This window comes from Dama dama, chromosome 21 (assembly GCF_033118175.1).
Source record: "Dama dama isolate Ldn47 chromosome 21, ASM3311817v1, whole genome shotgun sequence".
Classification (NCBI taxonomy): Eukaryota; Metazoa; Chordata; class Mammalia; order Artiodactyla; family Cervidae; genus Dama; species Dama dama.
Genome location: NC_083701.1, coordinates 37,973,766 through 37,991,993, shown reverse-complemented (window position 1 = coordinate 37,991,993; position 18,228 = coordinate 37,973,766). Strand labels below are relative to the sequence as shown.

General features: G+C 35.8%; 1 protein-coding gene across 1 annotated transcript in view; it reads right to left on the bottom strand.

Annotated features, from left to right (window-relative positions):
- Positions 1-1,345: 1,345 nt before the first annotated feature.
- CRISPLD1 (cysteine rich secretory protein LCCL domain containing 1) overlaps positions 1,346-18,228 on the bottom strand; it is a 51,137-nt gene continuing 34,254 nt past the window's right edge. The window contains exons 7-15 of the mRNA XM_061123515.1: positions 17,781-17,921; positions 17,548-17,608; positions 17,373-17,439; positions 17,067-17,197; positions 14,861-14,904; positions 14,693-14,765; positions 10,893-10,968; positions 5,474-5,604; positions 1,346-2,450 (exon numbers count right to left, since the gene is read on the bottom strand). Coding sequence (XP_060979498.1) covers positions 2,399-2,450; positions 5,474-5,604; positions 10,893-10,968; positions 14,693-14,765; positions 14,861-14,904; positions 17,067-17,197; positions 17,373-17,439; positions 17,548-17,608; positions 17,781-17,921 — 776 coding nt within the window. The 3' untranslated portion in view covers positions 1,346-2,398. The remainder of the gene's footprint in view (positions 2,451-5,473; positions 5,605-10,892; positions 10,969-14,692; positions 14,766-14,860; positions 14,905-17,066; positions 17,198-17,372; positions 17,440-17,547; positions 17,609-17,780; positions 17,922-18,228) is intronic.

Sequence of the window (18,228 nt, the reverse complement as noted above, 5' to 3'; positions counted from 1 at the left end):
ATGACAAAAAAATAATAATAATAATAATAATAAAAATAAAAAAAAACTAATGTATTGTTAACATATGTTAGTCAACATACTGACCATATATTGTTTAATGTTCTTTTAAGTAGGTTATACATGATATCTCAATTAATTCTTAGAGCAATCCCTATGAGGTATTATTTGTCCCATTTCTCAATTGAGGTAATTGAAGCATGAAAGTGAAGTGAAAGTCACTCAGTTATGTGTGATTCTTTGCGACCCCATGGACTATACAGTCCACGGAATTCTCTAGGCAAGAATACTGGAATGGGTAGCCTATCCCTTCTCCAGCAGATCTTCCTGACCCAGGAATTGAACCAGGATCTCCTGCATTGCAGGTTTCTTTACCTACTGAGCTATCAGGGACGCCGATATTGAAGCATAAAAAGGGGTATAACTTACTCCAGGCCACACTCTGTGAAGAAGAGCACACTTGAAGGGGATTAAATGCTTTTATAGATGATTTGGTTTTCTTAAATAATGGAGTCTATGGAAGAGAAATTACAGTAAAAAATTAATGATGTACTGAAAAAGAATGGAGAGGAACCAAATGAAAAGGGTCCTCATGGAAACACTGCAATGATACAGAAAACTGATGATGAGTAGCTAAATCAGAGTCAAATATAACAACTGACAGAACTGATGGAGTGTCCCTGCTTGGGGGAGGAAGTGAGGAACAGAAGCTGAATCTGACTAAAGTTTACATTATAATCACAGTATTTAAGAAGGTATATGTGTCTTTCAGATAAAAGATGGTCTTATAAAATTTGCTTTAAAATTCTTAATAAATGGATACTTTTTGATTACCTATATTTTGAACCAATTCGCAGCCAATATTTGATAACTGATCATGATGTTAGTTTCTTCATCATTCGCTCTTCAGCAGCTATTTATATGAGCCCTTCTTTTCTTTCCATTTTTGGTATTATCCAGCTATCTTGCTTTCTCTGATCCCTGCATGTAATTTATCTCTCTTCTATCTGTTACTAAACGCCTACTCATTTCCTTTCTAAAAATATTTGAAGTATTTGTTGTCAATTTTTTGTAAATACTTTGTATCTTTCAGATTCTTTCCTTCTGACTTATAACCCTTTTTTTCCCAAAATTTTCCTGTGATACAATGCTTCTAAATATATGAAATATGATCATCTGTCTTCTCTTTCACAAATACCTAAATAATCACAGTGACTCTGACAACAGCTGGTATGAGGGGTGTTGTTTAGATTAATGTTGATAACCCAAATTTAAAAGACTCATATAATTTTGCTAACTGAAAATAATTTCTAAATCAAAATAAGGATACAAAATGGACTAAAGAAAATACTTTGAGACATGATTAATTTTAATATGTTTACAGGGAAAGAGTAAATTCACCAGCAGAAAAAAAATTACCAAAATTAACATTTTACAGTTTTTTAGTCTTAAAGCACAATACATTTTCCATACAAATATATCACCATTACAGATACAATAATATGGCAACATTTATACACAAGGCCATTTGCCAGTAAGAAAATCAGTGGCAATGGTGATACAATACATTAGTTCATCTTTGTTAAATTTTTTGCTATTATACTTCCTGGCCTGCAGGAGTATTTGCCAGGATAACACTATAAATGTGTGACCTCAGTTTGAACAATACATAGAAGGCTCTGGTTGCCCATGCTTAATCCTAATCTATTATAGGATCACTAGAAATGATTTCGTACCACTACTCTGACATAATTCCATTTATTATTAAGGTCATTCCCAGAGGAATCAAACATTTTAACAGATTCACTTGGATATTAAGAAATTATTTTATACAAAATAAGTGCAATATCAGGATTTAATATTCTATATACCTAAACTTAATAGAAGAGAAAAACTATACAGGTATTTCATTGAAAATTATTTGATATTATATGAAGTAGGTAATCATAGCACTGGACCTGGGAAAATAAAATCTTTTTCATCCTTACAGTTACTATTTTTATTATTGTTTTTAAATGCACCAGGTGATCTTCTGAGGACCATTCACATTCAATGTTTAGTTTCATCTTACTAGTGGCATATACAAAGCACCATATAACATAATATATGAAATGTAGAATAATTATGACTATGTAATACTGTAGAAATAACTGCTAAGAAAATATAGCAATATTTAACACAGGATTTCTAAAACCATTACATATTCATTATTTTTCCCCAAGCTAATAATGTCCCATGTTTTATTTTACAGATGTAGTCTATCAAGATTTATATGCATGTGGCCCTTTTGGGGGACTGAAAATAGTTGATATCTTCTGTACAGTAATGTTACAGTTTTATACAAACTTCATAAATGTGGTATTTGGAATAGTCTTTACAATCCTCTTCCAACTGTTCCATTTCACACAACAGCAAATACTCTGAATGCCTTTCCTCCTGGAGGATTCTGTAAGCTGCAAAAAAAATACACAAAGTACACTGATGTCATCTCCATGCATAATCCTTCAAACAAATCATGCTTTCTTATGACAGTCAATAAAACAGCTCTGTGAATCCAGATGGTCATCTTTCTCAGACTACTATAATTTATAGTTCTTGGAAAGCTTGAGTGGGGATGACATAATTCTTTAAATTATATGCTGGCTACAAGTTTACTAAAGAAATTTAAGGTGCACAGAAGTAATATTGGTACTTTATATTAAACTTCAAAGATTCCAGGTCACGTTTTCATACATTACCACCTTTAGTTCCAATAAAGTAGAGTTAAGCAGTTCTTATGCCATTCTACTAGGGAAATACTAAGATCCAGGTTTACAACTGACTGGCATGGTTAAAAGCTTGTGGTGTTGGTGTTCAGCCACTCAGTTGTGTTTGACTCTTTGGGACCCCATGGACTACAGCCCGCCAGGCTCCTCTGTCATGGGATTTCCCAGGCAAGAATACTGGAGTGGATTACCATTCCTGTCTCCAGGGATTCTTTCTGACCCAGGGATCAAACACACATTCCCTGTCTCTCTTGTACTGGGTAGGCAGATTCTTTACCACTGACCCACCTGGGAAGGACTATATAGCTGGCATACTTATTAATATTTTTAACATATGTGGTTTAAAAAAAATCTTAGGGAATTTAGTGGTCAAGTCTGGAAGGTTCTAAATATTTCTTCACCGAAATGGAAACACGAATACAAACACAAATCACTCAATCTCTTTTCAGAAATATTTTAAAACAGAACTTCAAAGCAATGCAGAATCATTCCTTTTACTCTTTAATAAATTATTTATATGCTCTTTCACAATATTAATCAGGGTATGTTTTGCTTAAATGCCTCAAGTTAAAACCAGTTAATAATGCCACTAATCATCATTTATTCTAATCAAATGTAAACTTTTGAAGTCTATACTTTTGAATAAAAGTTTATTTTCTAAACAATACAAAAAAGCTTTTAGAGATAAATACAATAAATGCTATGGGGATACAAAGTGCAATTTCTTTTATATATTTATTTATGTACTAAAAAGGAGAGAATTTTAAAATAAAGAAAAGATTGTTAGAAGTGTGCACACACCACATTACACAATAACACACACACAACAGGTTTTGCATACAAGCAGATGGATAATTGAAAGGCATTTTTATTTGTAGGAAACAAATTGACAAAATGCCCAAAAAGTGTCTTTGTACACACTGATACACTGGAAAAATGTGTTATTTCTGAACTTACAGAACTAGTGCTAAATCTGATCTCTGAGACTGACAGGTTATATGACCTTGGGCATATCATTTAACCTTTCTGAGCCTCAATTAACATATCTGTAAATCAGAGTTTATAAAACCAACTTTATAAGGGTACTGATGGAGCCAAGTTCACATACTTAAAGGGCCAACAGCATTTGGAAAATTCATGGTAGGTGTTCAAGAACAGTCTTAGTTTTCTTAGGATACCATCTACCTTATTCTTTTTAAATGACTTTTTAAAATATGATAGGTAAATAAGGCCACATTACTCAATTTAATATATAAAACTGCATTATCATTCTCTTTGACTCAATCTCCTTTGAAGTGAAGTGAAAGTCACCCAGTCATGTCCAACTCTTTGTGACTTCAAGGACTATATAGCTCACTAGGCTCCTCTGTCCATGAGATTCTCCAGGCAAGAATACTGGAGTGGGTAGCCATTCCCTTCTCCAGGGGATCTTCCCAACCCAGGGATCGAACCCGGGTCACCCTCATTGCAGGCTTACGCTTTACCATCTGAGCCACCAGGGAAGCTCTAATGTACTTTACATAACATATATATATATATGTTACATCTGTTATACGTTATATATATGATGTGATATATAAAGTAGAGAGCGAGGGTGACAAATGGGGGAAGGGGTATAGGGAATGAGCCTGTTTACATTTCATTGAATAAATTCTTAGGATCTTCCATGTTTGACCATTAAATTTTCTCACCAAATTTTTTCTTAAAACCATTAATGTTAAAAATATTAGTAAGTATCATGGCAATACAATTTCAATTTTGTCAGATTTAAGAAATGGTAAGTTAGTACTCTAGGGCGAGCCAGATAAGTCAGGTTATTGAGAAGTCAACTTCTTAACAATAGCCTCTTGATGATACAGTCTCATTGGAAACTAGATGCTAAATATAAAGCTGTCATTTGATGAAGAATGGCACCCAGGTGCTTATGTGAAGGCAATCCAGATAACCTGCATGGCACATCCTTTGGTGTTCTTTAGAAAAACTTTACCATATGTGCAAACAAACCCTTGAAGAACTCAGTAAATGTTTAAAAGTTAGGAATTTTCCTGTATCTATACACAACACACAGACTTAATTCTACTTCCACAAGTACCAATGATTTGAAAAATCACTACAGGGATTTTGTTTTTTTCTCTTAACTTTTATTATTACTTGATAAAGTAAGTTACATGCATTTTTCTCAAACCACTGAAATATGTAATACTAATGAGCCAAACATAAGATAACCTGAAAGGGTTCATTTATACCATACTAGGCATCCAACTTCCAATCAAACAGAGAATTTGGTTCCAGGGAAAATTGGACTCATTGTTTTTGTCAAATACTTTGTCAGATAACTGGATTAGAGAAATATTCAGTGCCTTGCTTACCTAGAAAGAATTACATGTAAAAACTAATCTAGAAAATCCGAAAGAGGATGAAAGAAATTTCCTTATTATAAGATCAGTTAACAAAAGAATGGTTCTGACTCGTAATCCGATTTTCAAGTTGATTTTTATAAGCCTGCAGGAGACAGGCACCTCTGGTACTACGGCTCCTCCCATCCCTGGAAGACCAACTATTCTACTGCCTGCAAAGGAAGCACACTGGCTTAGTTAAGAAACCTCAAAGCCATGCAGGTTGGCTGTAAAGCCAGCATAAAGGGAGAGATGATATATAAATATATATATATATGTGTTTACAAATATATAAGTACACTTATGTTAATTTACCTTTCTGAGAAGATTCCATTCTGAAATGAAGCAGTGTAAGTCTTTCTCTTGTCCACAGGCATCACATCAACATAACCCCCATGGTTCTGAACCACGCCAGCATGTACGGCGGCTCTGCAGATACTGGACAGCTGAGGAAGCAAGGAAAAACCCACCATCACTAGGAAACGCCTGCTGAATTTGTCCAGTCTTCTCTTCGATTGGACACAAGGTCACTGACATCCATCTTTCTATGGATCCCCAGTGAGCAACTATAGGATGTTTTGTGCATAAAGGAATCTTTCAAAAGTCACAAAGTATTAGTTGATGAGTTGTGTCTGACTCTTTGTGACGCCATGAACGGTAGCCTACCAGGCTCCTCTGTCCTACCCATGGAGTCGGTAGCCATTCCCTTCTCCAGGGGATGTTCCTGACCCAGGAATTGAACCCAAATCTTCCCGCACAGCAGGCAGATCCTTTAACGTCTGAGCCACCAGGGAAGCTCATTCAAATTCACAAAGTTAAAACCAATTTTGACCTAAGACTTGGTTTGTGTATTTTTGTAAATTGTGTGATTTATTTCTTGACCCATATGTAAATATTTAGAGTCTCATTTCTTTAAAACTTATTTGAAGCTAAGTTGTGGGTTTGGGGTTTTGTTTGTTTGTTTTGGTTGGGGGTGGGGGGGAGGGAAGGTATTTTGTACTCTGATAATCCAGGTAGATTTGGAAATCAACCCTGAAGATTCATTGGAAGGACTGATGCTGAAGCTGAAGCTCCAACACTTCACCCACCTGAGTTTGAAAAGCCGATTCACTGGAAAAGACCCTGATGCTGAGAAAGAATGAGGGCAAGAGAAGGGGGTGACAGAGTATGAGCTTGTTGGATGGCATCACCAACTCAATGGACATGAATCTAAGCAAACTCCGGGAGGTAATGAAGGACAGGGGAGCCTGGCACGCTGCAGCCCATGGGGTCGCAAAGAGTCGGACACAACTTAGTGACTGAACAACAACAAATCCAGTTGGAGATATCTTGTGGTTTAAACCAAATGTCCTATTGAAAGCAATTCAAGTATCAACAAAATTATTTCAGGTTAAAACAGAAAATAAATAAAAGCCAATGTTGAGCAAGTGGAGACCTGAAGGCCAATCTTTAGGGTGGCTGCATGGATAAGATCCCTTCACCAGCTAACCGTCCAAACAGCAAACTTTTACTATTGTCCAAGCAATAAAGTGCAAATTAGCTCCTTTTATCTCTTCAAGGGCCTATTTATTATTCTTAAATTTCAGCCTCTGGGACTTCTCTGGTGGTCCAGTGGTTAAGAATCCACCTTGCAGGGTTGGGGGACACATATTCTATCCCTAGTCTGGGAGCTAAGATCCTACATGTCACAGGGCAACTAAACCTATGCTCCACAACTACTGAGCCCGCATCACAACTAGAGAATCTGCATACTGCAGAGAGGGGTCCCACGTGCCACAACTAGGAACTGACACAGCCAAATAAATAAATAAATATTTTTCTAAAAATTGAGCCTTTGCTAGTCCCCACTCCAGTCACTGACCAAATGTTCCCAGGCTGGATTATCTGCACCCCATTTATATTCAGTTTTGACTAAACAACTCACACATAGTTATGGATATCTCTACAGTCCCTTTTCCAACATATAAACATGTATTAAAAATGGGATGGCTTTTCCTATTAGATAATAAAATCTCTGCAGAGAAAACCTGCCCAAAAGAATAACCCCAAGAAGAAAAACATGAAGTAACATCATAGTTTCTACCTAGATGTGGAAGGTCTATCACTCTGTTTTGAACATTCTGACAAGAAGTACCAGGAAAGTTCTATGTTTGCATTCTACCAGTTATATAATCAGAAATGAATGAAATTTCTATAAAGGAGAGAATTGTTTCAGGCCCAACAAACACTGCCATTTTTTTACACGACTTAATTCTAGAAGCCAACGCTTTTCTTTTGACCAATTAAAGTCTTCTGTAGATTTTAATATCTGCTTTCATCCAAATGTTCTACCAAAATTTGTCAATAGCTGAGTAGAGTCTGAGGAAATCCCACAAAAATGAAACACTTAAACTGTTTCAGTATAAAGCAATCTATGCCATAGCCCCAAGGGTCTTTTCTGAACCCACTGATTTGCTCTTTTCTTATCTCTATGCACATATGAGTGACTTAATGTGCTTTTTTAAGTTCACATAGGCATGTGCATCTTACATGACCTTGCTTTATTACTGTGCTCTGAACTCTGCGGCATCAGTCAGTATTTATTAGATCAGAGAGACCAAACGCCAAGCTGTTTAATCCTTTTCATGTTTTCGCTATATCACAAAATACCATACATCTAAAACCTTGAATCCTTACTCTGAGGAATAATTTTATTCACCATTTAAAGTCCCTCACTGAATTAATATTTATGTCCAATAGGGTTCATAACAGATGGAATTAAAAGTAACTCTGTACACATTTCAGTACTTATCCTGTTCTGTTAAAAGGGTATTATCAGCATTTTTCCCAAGGCAATAAAAGTGCTTAGATATAACATTCACTAAATCCAAGCACTTAATATGGTTTGAAACTATTGTTTTGCCCATAACTCTGCAGTCAGCAGGCATTCCAATTTGAGTTCAAAGGTCAGAGGAGATTTTCTTTTCCTGGCCACACTTTATAAGAACTAATATATCACAAAAAGAAAAAAAAAATTTTATCTGTGAAATCAGTGGAACATTTTTAATGAATGCAGAAATTCACTCATCTCTAACAAATGAGAAATAAAAGCTCAATGAAACAGGTGTACAAGTTGTAACTCTATAAATGGAAAGAGAGAGAGAGAGAGAAAGATGGGGAAGGGAGAAAGGTTGGGAGATCGTTTCTCATTTGTCCATATCTTGTATATTTAAAGAGATAATGTATTTTGCAGGGGGAGTGTGAAGATTATTTCATTAATGGTTGATTCTGTACTTAGCACATAAAAATATTTATATTTCTAACTTACTCTGCATAGTAATACATAATATTTTACCCCATTTCACTGAAATAAGGTAAAAATAATCTCAAGTTAATAAACCCTTAACTCTATCAAAGAGATGGCTTATAGGTATAAAACTGTATAGGATATTTTGAAAGATTTTCACTAGACATGAATAAAATTAAAGGGACAATTCAGGAAGAATGATTTCTTTAGAAATGTCTGATGATTTCATATTTGCCCATTCATATATATCTATTAACTTATTTTTTTAACAAACTTTTCTGTGCAAGGTGTTTGCTGAATCACTGAATGTTCTAAGTTCTGTTAAAGCAAGAAGTAGGAGCCACAGATTCGACCACTGGGTTGGGAAGATCCCTGGAGAAGGAAATGCCAACCCACTTTATAATACCTATGAGAACCTGTTAATTGCTAAATAAAAGGAAAAAAAAAACTAACAGAGTTAAAGAAAAGCAACATCATACTTAGCTTCTTTACAGAGAAAGTGACAGTAATTTAGGATGTAAAGAATGACCATGACCATGATTTTGACAGAAAAATCAGAGAAAGGATGTTTACAAACAGAAACAAGAAGCTAGGCACAAACAGTGAGGACCACCAAATTAAGACACCAGCAGGATTTAAGTTGCAGATAAGAAGACTGCAATTCTTCCCTGCTGGCTCAGACGGTAAAGAATCTGCCCACAATGCAGGAGACCAGAATTCGATCCCTGGGTCAGGAAGATCCCCTGGAGAAGGGAATGGCAACCCACTCCAGTATTCTTGCCTGCAGAACCCCATGGACAGAGTTGCCTAGTGGGCTACTCCATGGGATTGCAAAGAGTGGGAAATAACTGAGCGACTTTCACTACTAAGATGACTGCAAACTTGGAGCTGGAGAGAGACTTAGATGTGGAGAATAATTTCAGGGATAAAGGTGAACTAGGAAAAAACAAACAAACAAACCTGAATATAAATAAATTCACCAAGAGAAGTACAAGGATAATACATACATTTCAGGCCTCTTTTCCCAATCATATTCCCATAGTATTCTATTGAATAAGTGCATCAAGAATATACTTCTTAAATTTGTTTTTGTAACTCTTTGAATGAGATATTGGTGAAAGTGAAAGTCACTCAGTTGTGTCCGACTCTTTGCGACCCTATGGACTGTCATCCATGGAATTCTCCAGGCCAGAATACTCAAGTGGGTAGCCTTTCCCTTCTCCAGGGGATCTTCCCAACCCATCTGCCATTTAAAATCTAAACTTATTAGCATGAGTTGACATTTAGATTCTCCAATTACATGTTTCAAAAGCTGGATCTCTCCCTTTATCCCTCACACTAAACTGGATGTAGCCACTTTTAGCTCTAATTCTCACCAGCTCAAATATAAGCAAACCTGCTGTGACCATTTGAGATTTTGCCAGGCCCACACGATTGGATGTGTGCCAAGCTGTAAATAAGACAGGCTTTGTTGCTGTTGTTCAGTTGCTAATCCATGTCCAACTCTTTTGTGACCCCATGGACTGCAGCCCACCAGGTTCTTCTGTCCATGGGGTTTCCGGGGCAAACGTGCCATGCCCACTTTCAGCTCACTTGCTCTCACCTCCACGTCTCTGGAGGAGCCTTTCACCCCACCTAGAATGTGCACTACTCCTCTTTACCAACTCACTTGAAACCTGGATTGGAAAGCACCATTTATCCACACCGAAGCCATGACAGCTACACTTGCTGGTCCACCCCAGTGCTGGCAACCATTACAATACACAGTCAACTGGTTTGCTTTCGTGTGTCTTTTAACGATTACCTGTTTTTGATACTATGCTACTTTTTAAATACTCATTTGGCAGTGGAGAAACTGTTTATAAATTTGACAAATTCTTAATTATCCAGTTTATACTTCAAAAGCCGAAGAGCCAAAAGGAAGATTAAAGAAAAGCAAAATGCTTTATCCTTCTCAAGGATGCATCCAAGCTATTTTTAATGTCTGATATTGAATACAGTATGCAAAAAAATTTTAGTCAACATAAATTATGCATGCATATTTGCATATGGATACTTATTTTCACTGCTATTCATGACTGACTCTTTTGAGAATATGTATATCAACACAAGAGTCTGTCCCTTTTTTGTATACAAATTATATACATTTGAAAATATGTACATTTAAATATATATGTGAATATATTTGGATGGACAGATAAATAAGTGCTTGCAGGCTTAGTCTGTCTGACTCTTTGCAATCGCATGGACTGTAGCTCGCCAGGCTCCTCTGTCCATGGAACTTTCCAGGCAAGAATAGTATTCTTGCCATTTCCTACTCTAGGGGATCTTCCCGACCCAGGGATCAAACCTGTGTCTCCTGCATTGACAGGTGGATTCTTTACCACTGTGCCATCTGGGAAGCCCAGATATACACATACCAAGACATATATAATTTAGGATACTTACATCAGAATAAATTCGAGTTCCAATTACACGAGCATAATGTGGATTTGCCTGCATACAGTTACCAGGACAGTATACTCTGAAAAATAAATACATATTTACAAATACTAAGCAGCTGGTTATTTTAGTCTTTCTTATTAGTAAAACCATAGACATGTATACACAAGAGTAAACTCAGAATTCTAAACCCTACTCATTTTTTTATTGAAGTATCGATGGTATATAAAATATGTCATAGGTATAGAATAGGGTGATACACAATTCTTATAGGTTATATCCATTTTTAGTTATTATAAAATATTGGTTATATTCACTGTGTTATACAATACACCCTTGTAGCTTATTTCATACCTAATAGTTTGTGCCTTTTAATGCCCTACCTCTGTATTACTCACCCACTTCCCTCTCCCCACTGGTAGCTGCTAGTTTCTTCTCTGTATCTATGAGTCTTTTTCTTTCTTTGGCTATATTCACTAGTTCACTGCATTTTTTAGATTTCATTTCTCTGTATGACTTATTAAACTTAGCATAATGCCCTCAGGGTCCATCCATGTAGTTGCAAATGGCAAATTTTTATTCTTTTTTTATAGCTGAATAGTTTCTTTCCTTCCAAAATAAGTCAATTGTAGAAGCCAGGCAGCAGACACAACTGCTTCTATTTATTTATCCACTTCCAGCTTTTGGCACAAATGTGTTTCTTTTGTCTCTCTTTTTTTTTTTTTTGTTCTTCTCTCTCTTTCAAAAGAAATTTAGCCAGAAAGCTTTCTAACTTGTGAATTCAAAGCAGAAAGATATATCAGGAAGTATCGTTCTCTCAGTATCTAGGAATTTGGTAACTCATGTGGGTGCAGAAATTAGCAAATATATAACTTGGAAAAACTGAACGACTGTCTGCCACATATATCATAGTTTCTTTTCTCTATGATCATATCTTTGGTATCTCATCCAATTTCATGGTTTTAACTGTCATCTATAAACTGCTGATTTCCAAATTTACATCTCTAAATCTTGGGATGTAGAGATTTAGAGTTGGGATCTTGTCTCTTAATTCTCAATCTGTATTAATATATCCTGTTGTTTATTCAATATCTCCACTTGTTTTTGTTGTTGTTCAGTCGCTAAGTCATGTCCGACTCTTTGCAACCCCATGAACTGCAACATGCCAGGCTTCTCTGTCCATCACTATCTCTCTGAGTTTCCTCAAACTCATGTCCATTGAGTCAGTGATGCCATCCAACCATCTCATTCTTTGTTGCCCCCTTTTCCTCCTGCCTTCAATTTTTCCCAGCACCAGGGTCTTTTCCAATGAGTCAGCTCTTCACATCAGGTGACCAAAATATGGGGCTTCAGCTTCAGTATCAGTCCTTCCAAAGAATATTCAGAGTTGATTTCCTTTAGGATTGACTGGTTTAATCTCCTTGCTGTCCAAGGGACTCTCAAGAGTCTTCTGCAATACCACAGTTTGAAAGCATCAATTCTTTAGTGCTCAACCTTCCTTATGGCCCAACTCTCACATCCATACATGACTACTGGAAAAATCATAGCTTTGACAATATGGGCCTTTGCTGGCAAAGTGATATCTCTGCTTTTTAAAACACTGCCTAGGCTTGATATAGCTATTCTTCCAAGGAGCAAGCATCTTTTAATTTAGTGGCTGCAGTCACCATCCGTGTTGATTTTATCTCCACTTAGGCCTAATAAACATCTCAAATTCAGCATGTTTGAAACCAAATTCCTAATCTCCTCCTCCAGTCCCCAAAATCTTCCTTCTTAAATGTCAACTCCATTATTTGGTAGCACAAGCCAAAACCTTTATTCTAGCCTTAATCTCCCTCCTTACCTCAACCTTATATTCAACCCACCAGCAATTTCTATTGGGTGTACATTGAAATAAACTCAGAGCATCCTGAAGTACTATGATCACTGTGACTCTGGACTCTGTCATCTGACTCACTGCAATAAGCTCTCCTATGCTCTCTCTGCTTTCGATCTTGCCCCCTCCAATCTACTTTCCCCACACACTTATACTGAAGAATATAAGTCCAATCATATCATTTCTCTGCTCCAAATATTCTAGTGGCTTTCCATCTGATTCAGAATAAATGACAAGATCCTTACAATGATCAATAAGCCCTGAATATTGTCTTCCCATTTCCTCTCTGACATTATATCCTACCCCTCTTCCACTTTCTCACCCAGCTCCAGTCACACTGGTCTAATGGTTATTCTTCAAACATATGGAATAATCTTATCTTCTGGGTCATTGTGCTTATCTTTCTCTCTGTATGGAATGTTCTTTCTCCAGATATCCTACTCACTTACTGATACCTTAGCTTATTCTTTCAAAGTTTCCAAAAGGTTTTTGATTTAAACATAGAGTTCAATCATCAGTGTTCAGTCAGTCCCATGACATTAAAAAAAATCCACTTCCAAAATTAAGAAACTGTCAAGTGGCACTTTTTAAAATTGATTGGCTCTTCAAAATCCATTCACACACACACACACACACACACACACACACACACACACACTCATAAACTAAAAGAAAATCAGAGCTAAGACTGGAAAAAAAAAACATAATTCATTCTACATAGTAAATCAGACTCTCAACAAAATGCATGCATGTGTGCTCAGTCATGTCTCTTTGCGACCCCATGGACTCTCCAGGCAAGAACACTATAGTGGGTTGCCATGTACTCCTCCATGGCTCAGCAAAATGATCCTATGAAAATCATTATTTGATGAAAGTATCTATTATTTTCCTAAAAGTATTATAAAAAATATTTCTATTGCAACTATCTTTACCAATTGAAGCAGGTCTTCTACAAGGCAGTTGTTAAGAAATGGCTACAATTCTTACTTAAATTTCATGTTCCTAAAGTCTGTATGACTCCAGAGTGCATACACTTCCTGGAGCATCTAAACCAGAGCCATTTAAATATAAGTAATATGTGAATCTGAGTTTTTATAACTTTGAATTAAAGGGTTGATTTTAATAAAAGATGCCTTCTGTTGGAGGAAGGGTATCCCCACTGACAACAAAACTGTTTTTGTATCTGAGAACTGTTGGGCATTCCCTGCCCACCCTACAGTGGCAAAACCACCTGCTCTGCCCTTAGGACCAGGCTGTGCAGGCTCCGCCTTGACCATACTTAGCGCTTGGTTTGTGGAAGACCAAGTCAAACACAGTTAAAACTGAGTTCGTTTCTACTTAGGTAAGTTCAGTTCAAAGGAAGAATATAGGAGCTTTTTGCTTGTTTGTGTTCCAATCTCTGGTTTTAACACTTTGTTATTATATACACTTGCGAGAATGTAGACGGTGATCTAGTATTTCTTTCCTTTGACTACAACTTGCATTAAGCTTGAATAAAAATGCTGACACATTTCAACAGTACCTCTTTCTACATCTAATCTTAAGGAAAGATGTTTGGCCCTGATGTGATCTGGATCTGTGAAAGAGTCATGCAATGACCTGACAAGTGACTGATGTGTGTAACATGTCACTCACTGGGTGGCCAAGCCTCCGTAAAGCTGTCAGAATGAATATACAGGTCTTTTTTTTCCAAGTGAAAATAAATATTTTTCATAGAGACAAAAACAAAAAATTTTAAAAACCTACGTTTTTTGGAGAAAGGACACTAAGAATGCCTGGAGTGCATGCAGTGTGTGGTGCCTACTGCTGGCAGTTCAAGACCAAACTCCCTTGAGTCCTAGAGACACGAGGATCTCAGGCAAAAGCAGTTATCTTGGGTAAAAGTCCCCCATTCACTGGTTAAAAATGAAGAAAATTTAAAACACAGTACCTCGGGCAATGTGAAGCAGGCTTATGGAAAGGACAGAGCTGTTCCACAGTTGTTTCACAAGTGACAGCCTGAACTGAAGTATTCAAACACAAAACAATAAGTGAATCCTTTAGAAATGATAACATGCAACAGAGTGATAAGAAAATAAGACGAAAAAACAGTGCTAACCTGTTACTTTAGAGACTGTGAAGGAATTGGCAGACTGATATTTGCTGAAGATAAAAATATAAAAATTTCAATCATCAACATCTTACATGCATTGACATCAACATAAATTCTTACATTTTTAAGTCTGTAGAATTTGATTTCATCTTAAACATTTTTATTTAAATATCTAGACATGGAGTAGTATAAGAATTAATCATCTATTTTATGCCAAACCTGTATGACCTTCAAGTATGAACCAAGTTGATACGATTCTTGATATCAGAGAATGACCTCTTTTCATTATCAATCTCAAAAAGTTATAGGTAACAGCAAGAAATAATACACATTTGTATCTATATATTTGTTTCTTATTAAAATTAAAATTCTCAATATACTCATGCTTTGTCATCACAGAACCAATTTATTCTTTCAAAACAGTCAGTACAAGGCACTGTAAAAAGACTGCTAAAAATAAGTACCTTAAAGGAATGTGCATTATTCATTTTTTGTTCCCTCTAGTACTCCTTATATGCATTATAAAAGCAGGAAAGGCTTTTATATAAAAAAAGGCATACCATTATATATGAAATTTTTAATTGGTTTATCTATACCAGTTTTCAGAAAAACATCTATTGCAAAAGGTAAGGCTTATTTATGATAGTACTTTAATTTGACACACTCTGCAAGTTTCAAGAGAGTTTCTAAAATAAATAATAAAAACTAACTTAAAAGAAAAAAGTAAATAATAGGATAAATGTTCTCTTTTTTGTTATTTTTTGTATCTTTTAGTAATCAGATAAATGTTCTTTAATGCAACACCCAGTGTTTGTCTTCCTAAAGTGAATACTTAACACTGATTACTTATTGAAGGTAATTAATAAATATTTGCTGGGTAAGTTAATAAATGTTTCTATAAAACTTTTACTTAAGAGCATAATTGCTAATGCCTGAAAAACACACATTAAGCCTTTGAACAAAACTGTATATATATACCACATCATTCTACCAGTGTTTAAGGATCTTTAATATAAAAAAATTCTTTCTAATCATTGTGAATTCCCTACTGTGGAGTTTTTTGCAATTGTATGGTTACAAAGGAAGGGCAACTATGTCATATTTCCTAAGAAAAGGCATCCCAATATGAGATTCAATAATGTTTATTATTTTACACAGGAGAAAGAGCAACTACAAAGCCTACATTTCAAAAGCCTACATTTTTCCATTTTCTACAGAGACTATATGAAAATATTTTGTTTTAGAATAATATATTTACTATGTTTAATGGGACAAACATTTCAAAAGTTAATCAATGCTTTTGTTGTTGTTTAGTCATTCAATCGTGTCCAACTCTTTGTGACCCCATGGCCTATAGTGCCTGCCAGGTTCCTCTGTCCCTGGGATTTCCTAGGCAAGAATACTGGAGTGGGTTGTCTCCAGGGGACCTTCCCGACCCAAGGATGGAACCCATGTCTCTACTGGGAGGCAGATTCTTTATCACTGAACCACCAGGGAAGTCACCAGGGAATTAATTCTTTTATGTCGGGTCAAATTACATTTTAAGGAGGAGAAGAAAGGTGACATGATACGTTACATATTTAGAGACTTTTCAAAATGCTTTTTTATCTAGTACTTAATTTATCTTATTGACAAAGTTAGTGTTGCATAAAATAAATAATTGTCTTTAAACAAGAAAGGAAGAATATGTGAATCAATCAGCCTTCTCGGGCATTTTCTATCACAGGTGAAAAATGTACTATTTCACAATGGGAAAAACTATAAATTTGTACATTCTTAATGACACGAAATTTAAAATTTAGAGTTTTAGCATTATCTGTATAAGGTGGCTCAATGGTAAAGAATCCGCTTGCAATGCAGGAGACACAGGTTCAATCCCTGGGTCAGGAAGAGCCCCTCGAAAAGGCAAGGGCAACCCACTCCAGTACTGCCTGGAGAATTCCATGGACAGAGGAGTCTGGTGGGTTACAGTCCATAGAGTCTGCAAAGAGTCAGACATGCCTGAAGCAACTTACTTAGCATGTATAAGCAAAAGGGTTCAACTGAATTTAGAGACTTTTCCTTCTTCTTGCCCATGGATATTATGTAGCTGAAATAAGCCTTTCTATCTTCTCTCTTTATAAATTAAATTCTTCTGTGCTTTGTTCTAAAAGAATGCAACTCACTGTTGCAACTTAAAATCTCTGGTTCAAAAGATTATTCAGGTACTTACCCAATTGTTTGAACACCATTTCTATTGGATTTGATGAAATAATGTTTCCTTCCTTGTCTAGTGATATCCACCCAACCACCATCATTGTCTATTATCCCATAATGAATTGCAGCCCTACAGATACTGGATTGCTGGGAGAAGAGAGAAAAGAATGTGAAAATAAGAATTCGGCATGGGATACCACTCATTACTATTTATGGCTTTAAACATTGCTGAGCAAAATATCTATAAATATATAAACTATTTTTTCCACTAAAAACCAAATATTATTTGAAAGGAGTCTATTCTCAAATTTATAATACTTACCATTTCATAATGTACACTGCCAATAACTTTAGCTTTACTATCCAAACAGCCAGCCGGGCATTCATATCTAAATGAAAGAAATGGGAAACAAAATTTAGCCTCTCTGAATGTCTGTATAAAATGAAAGTATTTTTGTATCTTGTCAATTAATTTTGAGTGCAATCATAAATATTACCTATTGCAGGTTGTTCCTTTGCACTGATCTCTTAATCTTACTTCACAAGAAACAATTTGAGCTAAAATTTAAAAGATAATAATAATTTAGTTGATGTACAGCTGCTCTAATTCATCCATACAGTCTAATGCCAAGTTTCTGCCACTCTAAAAATGTTCAAGATTAATAAAATACAGTTGAATATGTCAGCAATGTAAACTTTAAAATGCTTGTAAATAATGCAGAGGTCTTACACATTTGCTGTGTGCTTATGACTTCGTTTCTGTTACTATCATCTGCTACTGTCCGGATGTGGGTGTCATGGACTTGTGACTGCTGCCGTTCAATTTCATTTGTTTCTTCTTCTTGAGGAGGATAATAACTATCTGATCCTTCTGTTAGAGAAAATGGATTTAAGAAACATGAGTTCATCTTAAATGTGCACAAATTATCAATAACAATACACCTTTATATGCCTGTTTAACACTTAATACTACGAGAAAAATCCATACTATATATTGGCACATGTTTTGGCTTACAGTAGTGACCTTACATACTGCATTGGAGTAAATAAAGCAGGTGCATAAACTTTTGAGCCCTTGATTTATTTATGCTACCATTTGGCTAACATCAAATGGAATCATTTCTAAGCTTTCCTTATATTTTAAAGTGAAATCAGTGATTCGCTTTCATAATGACACC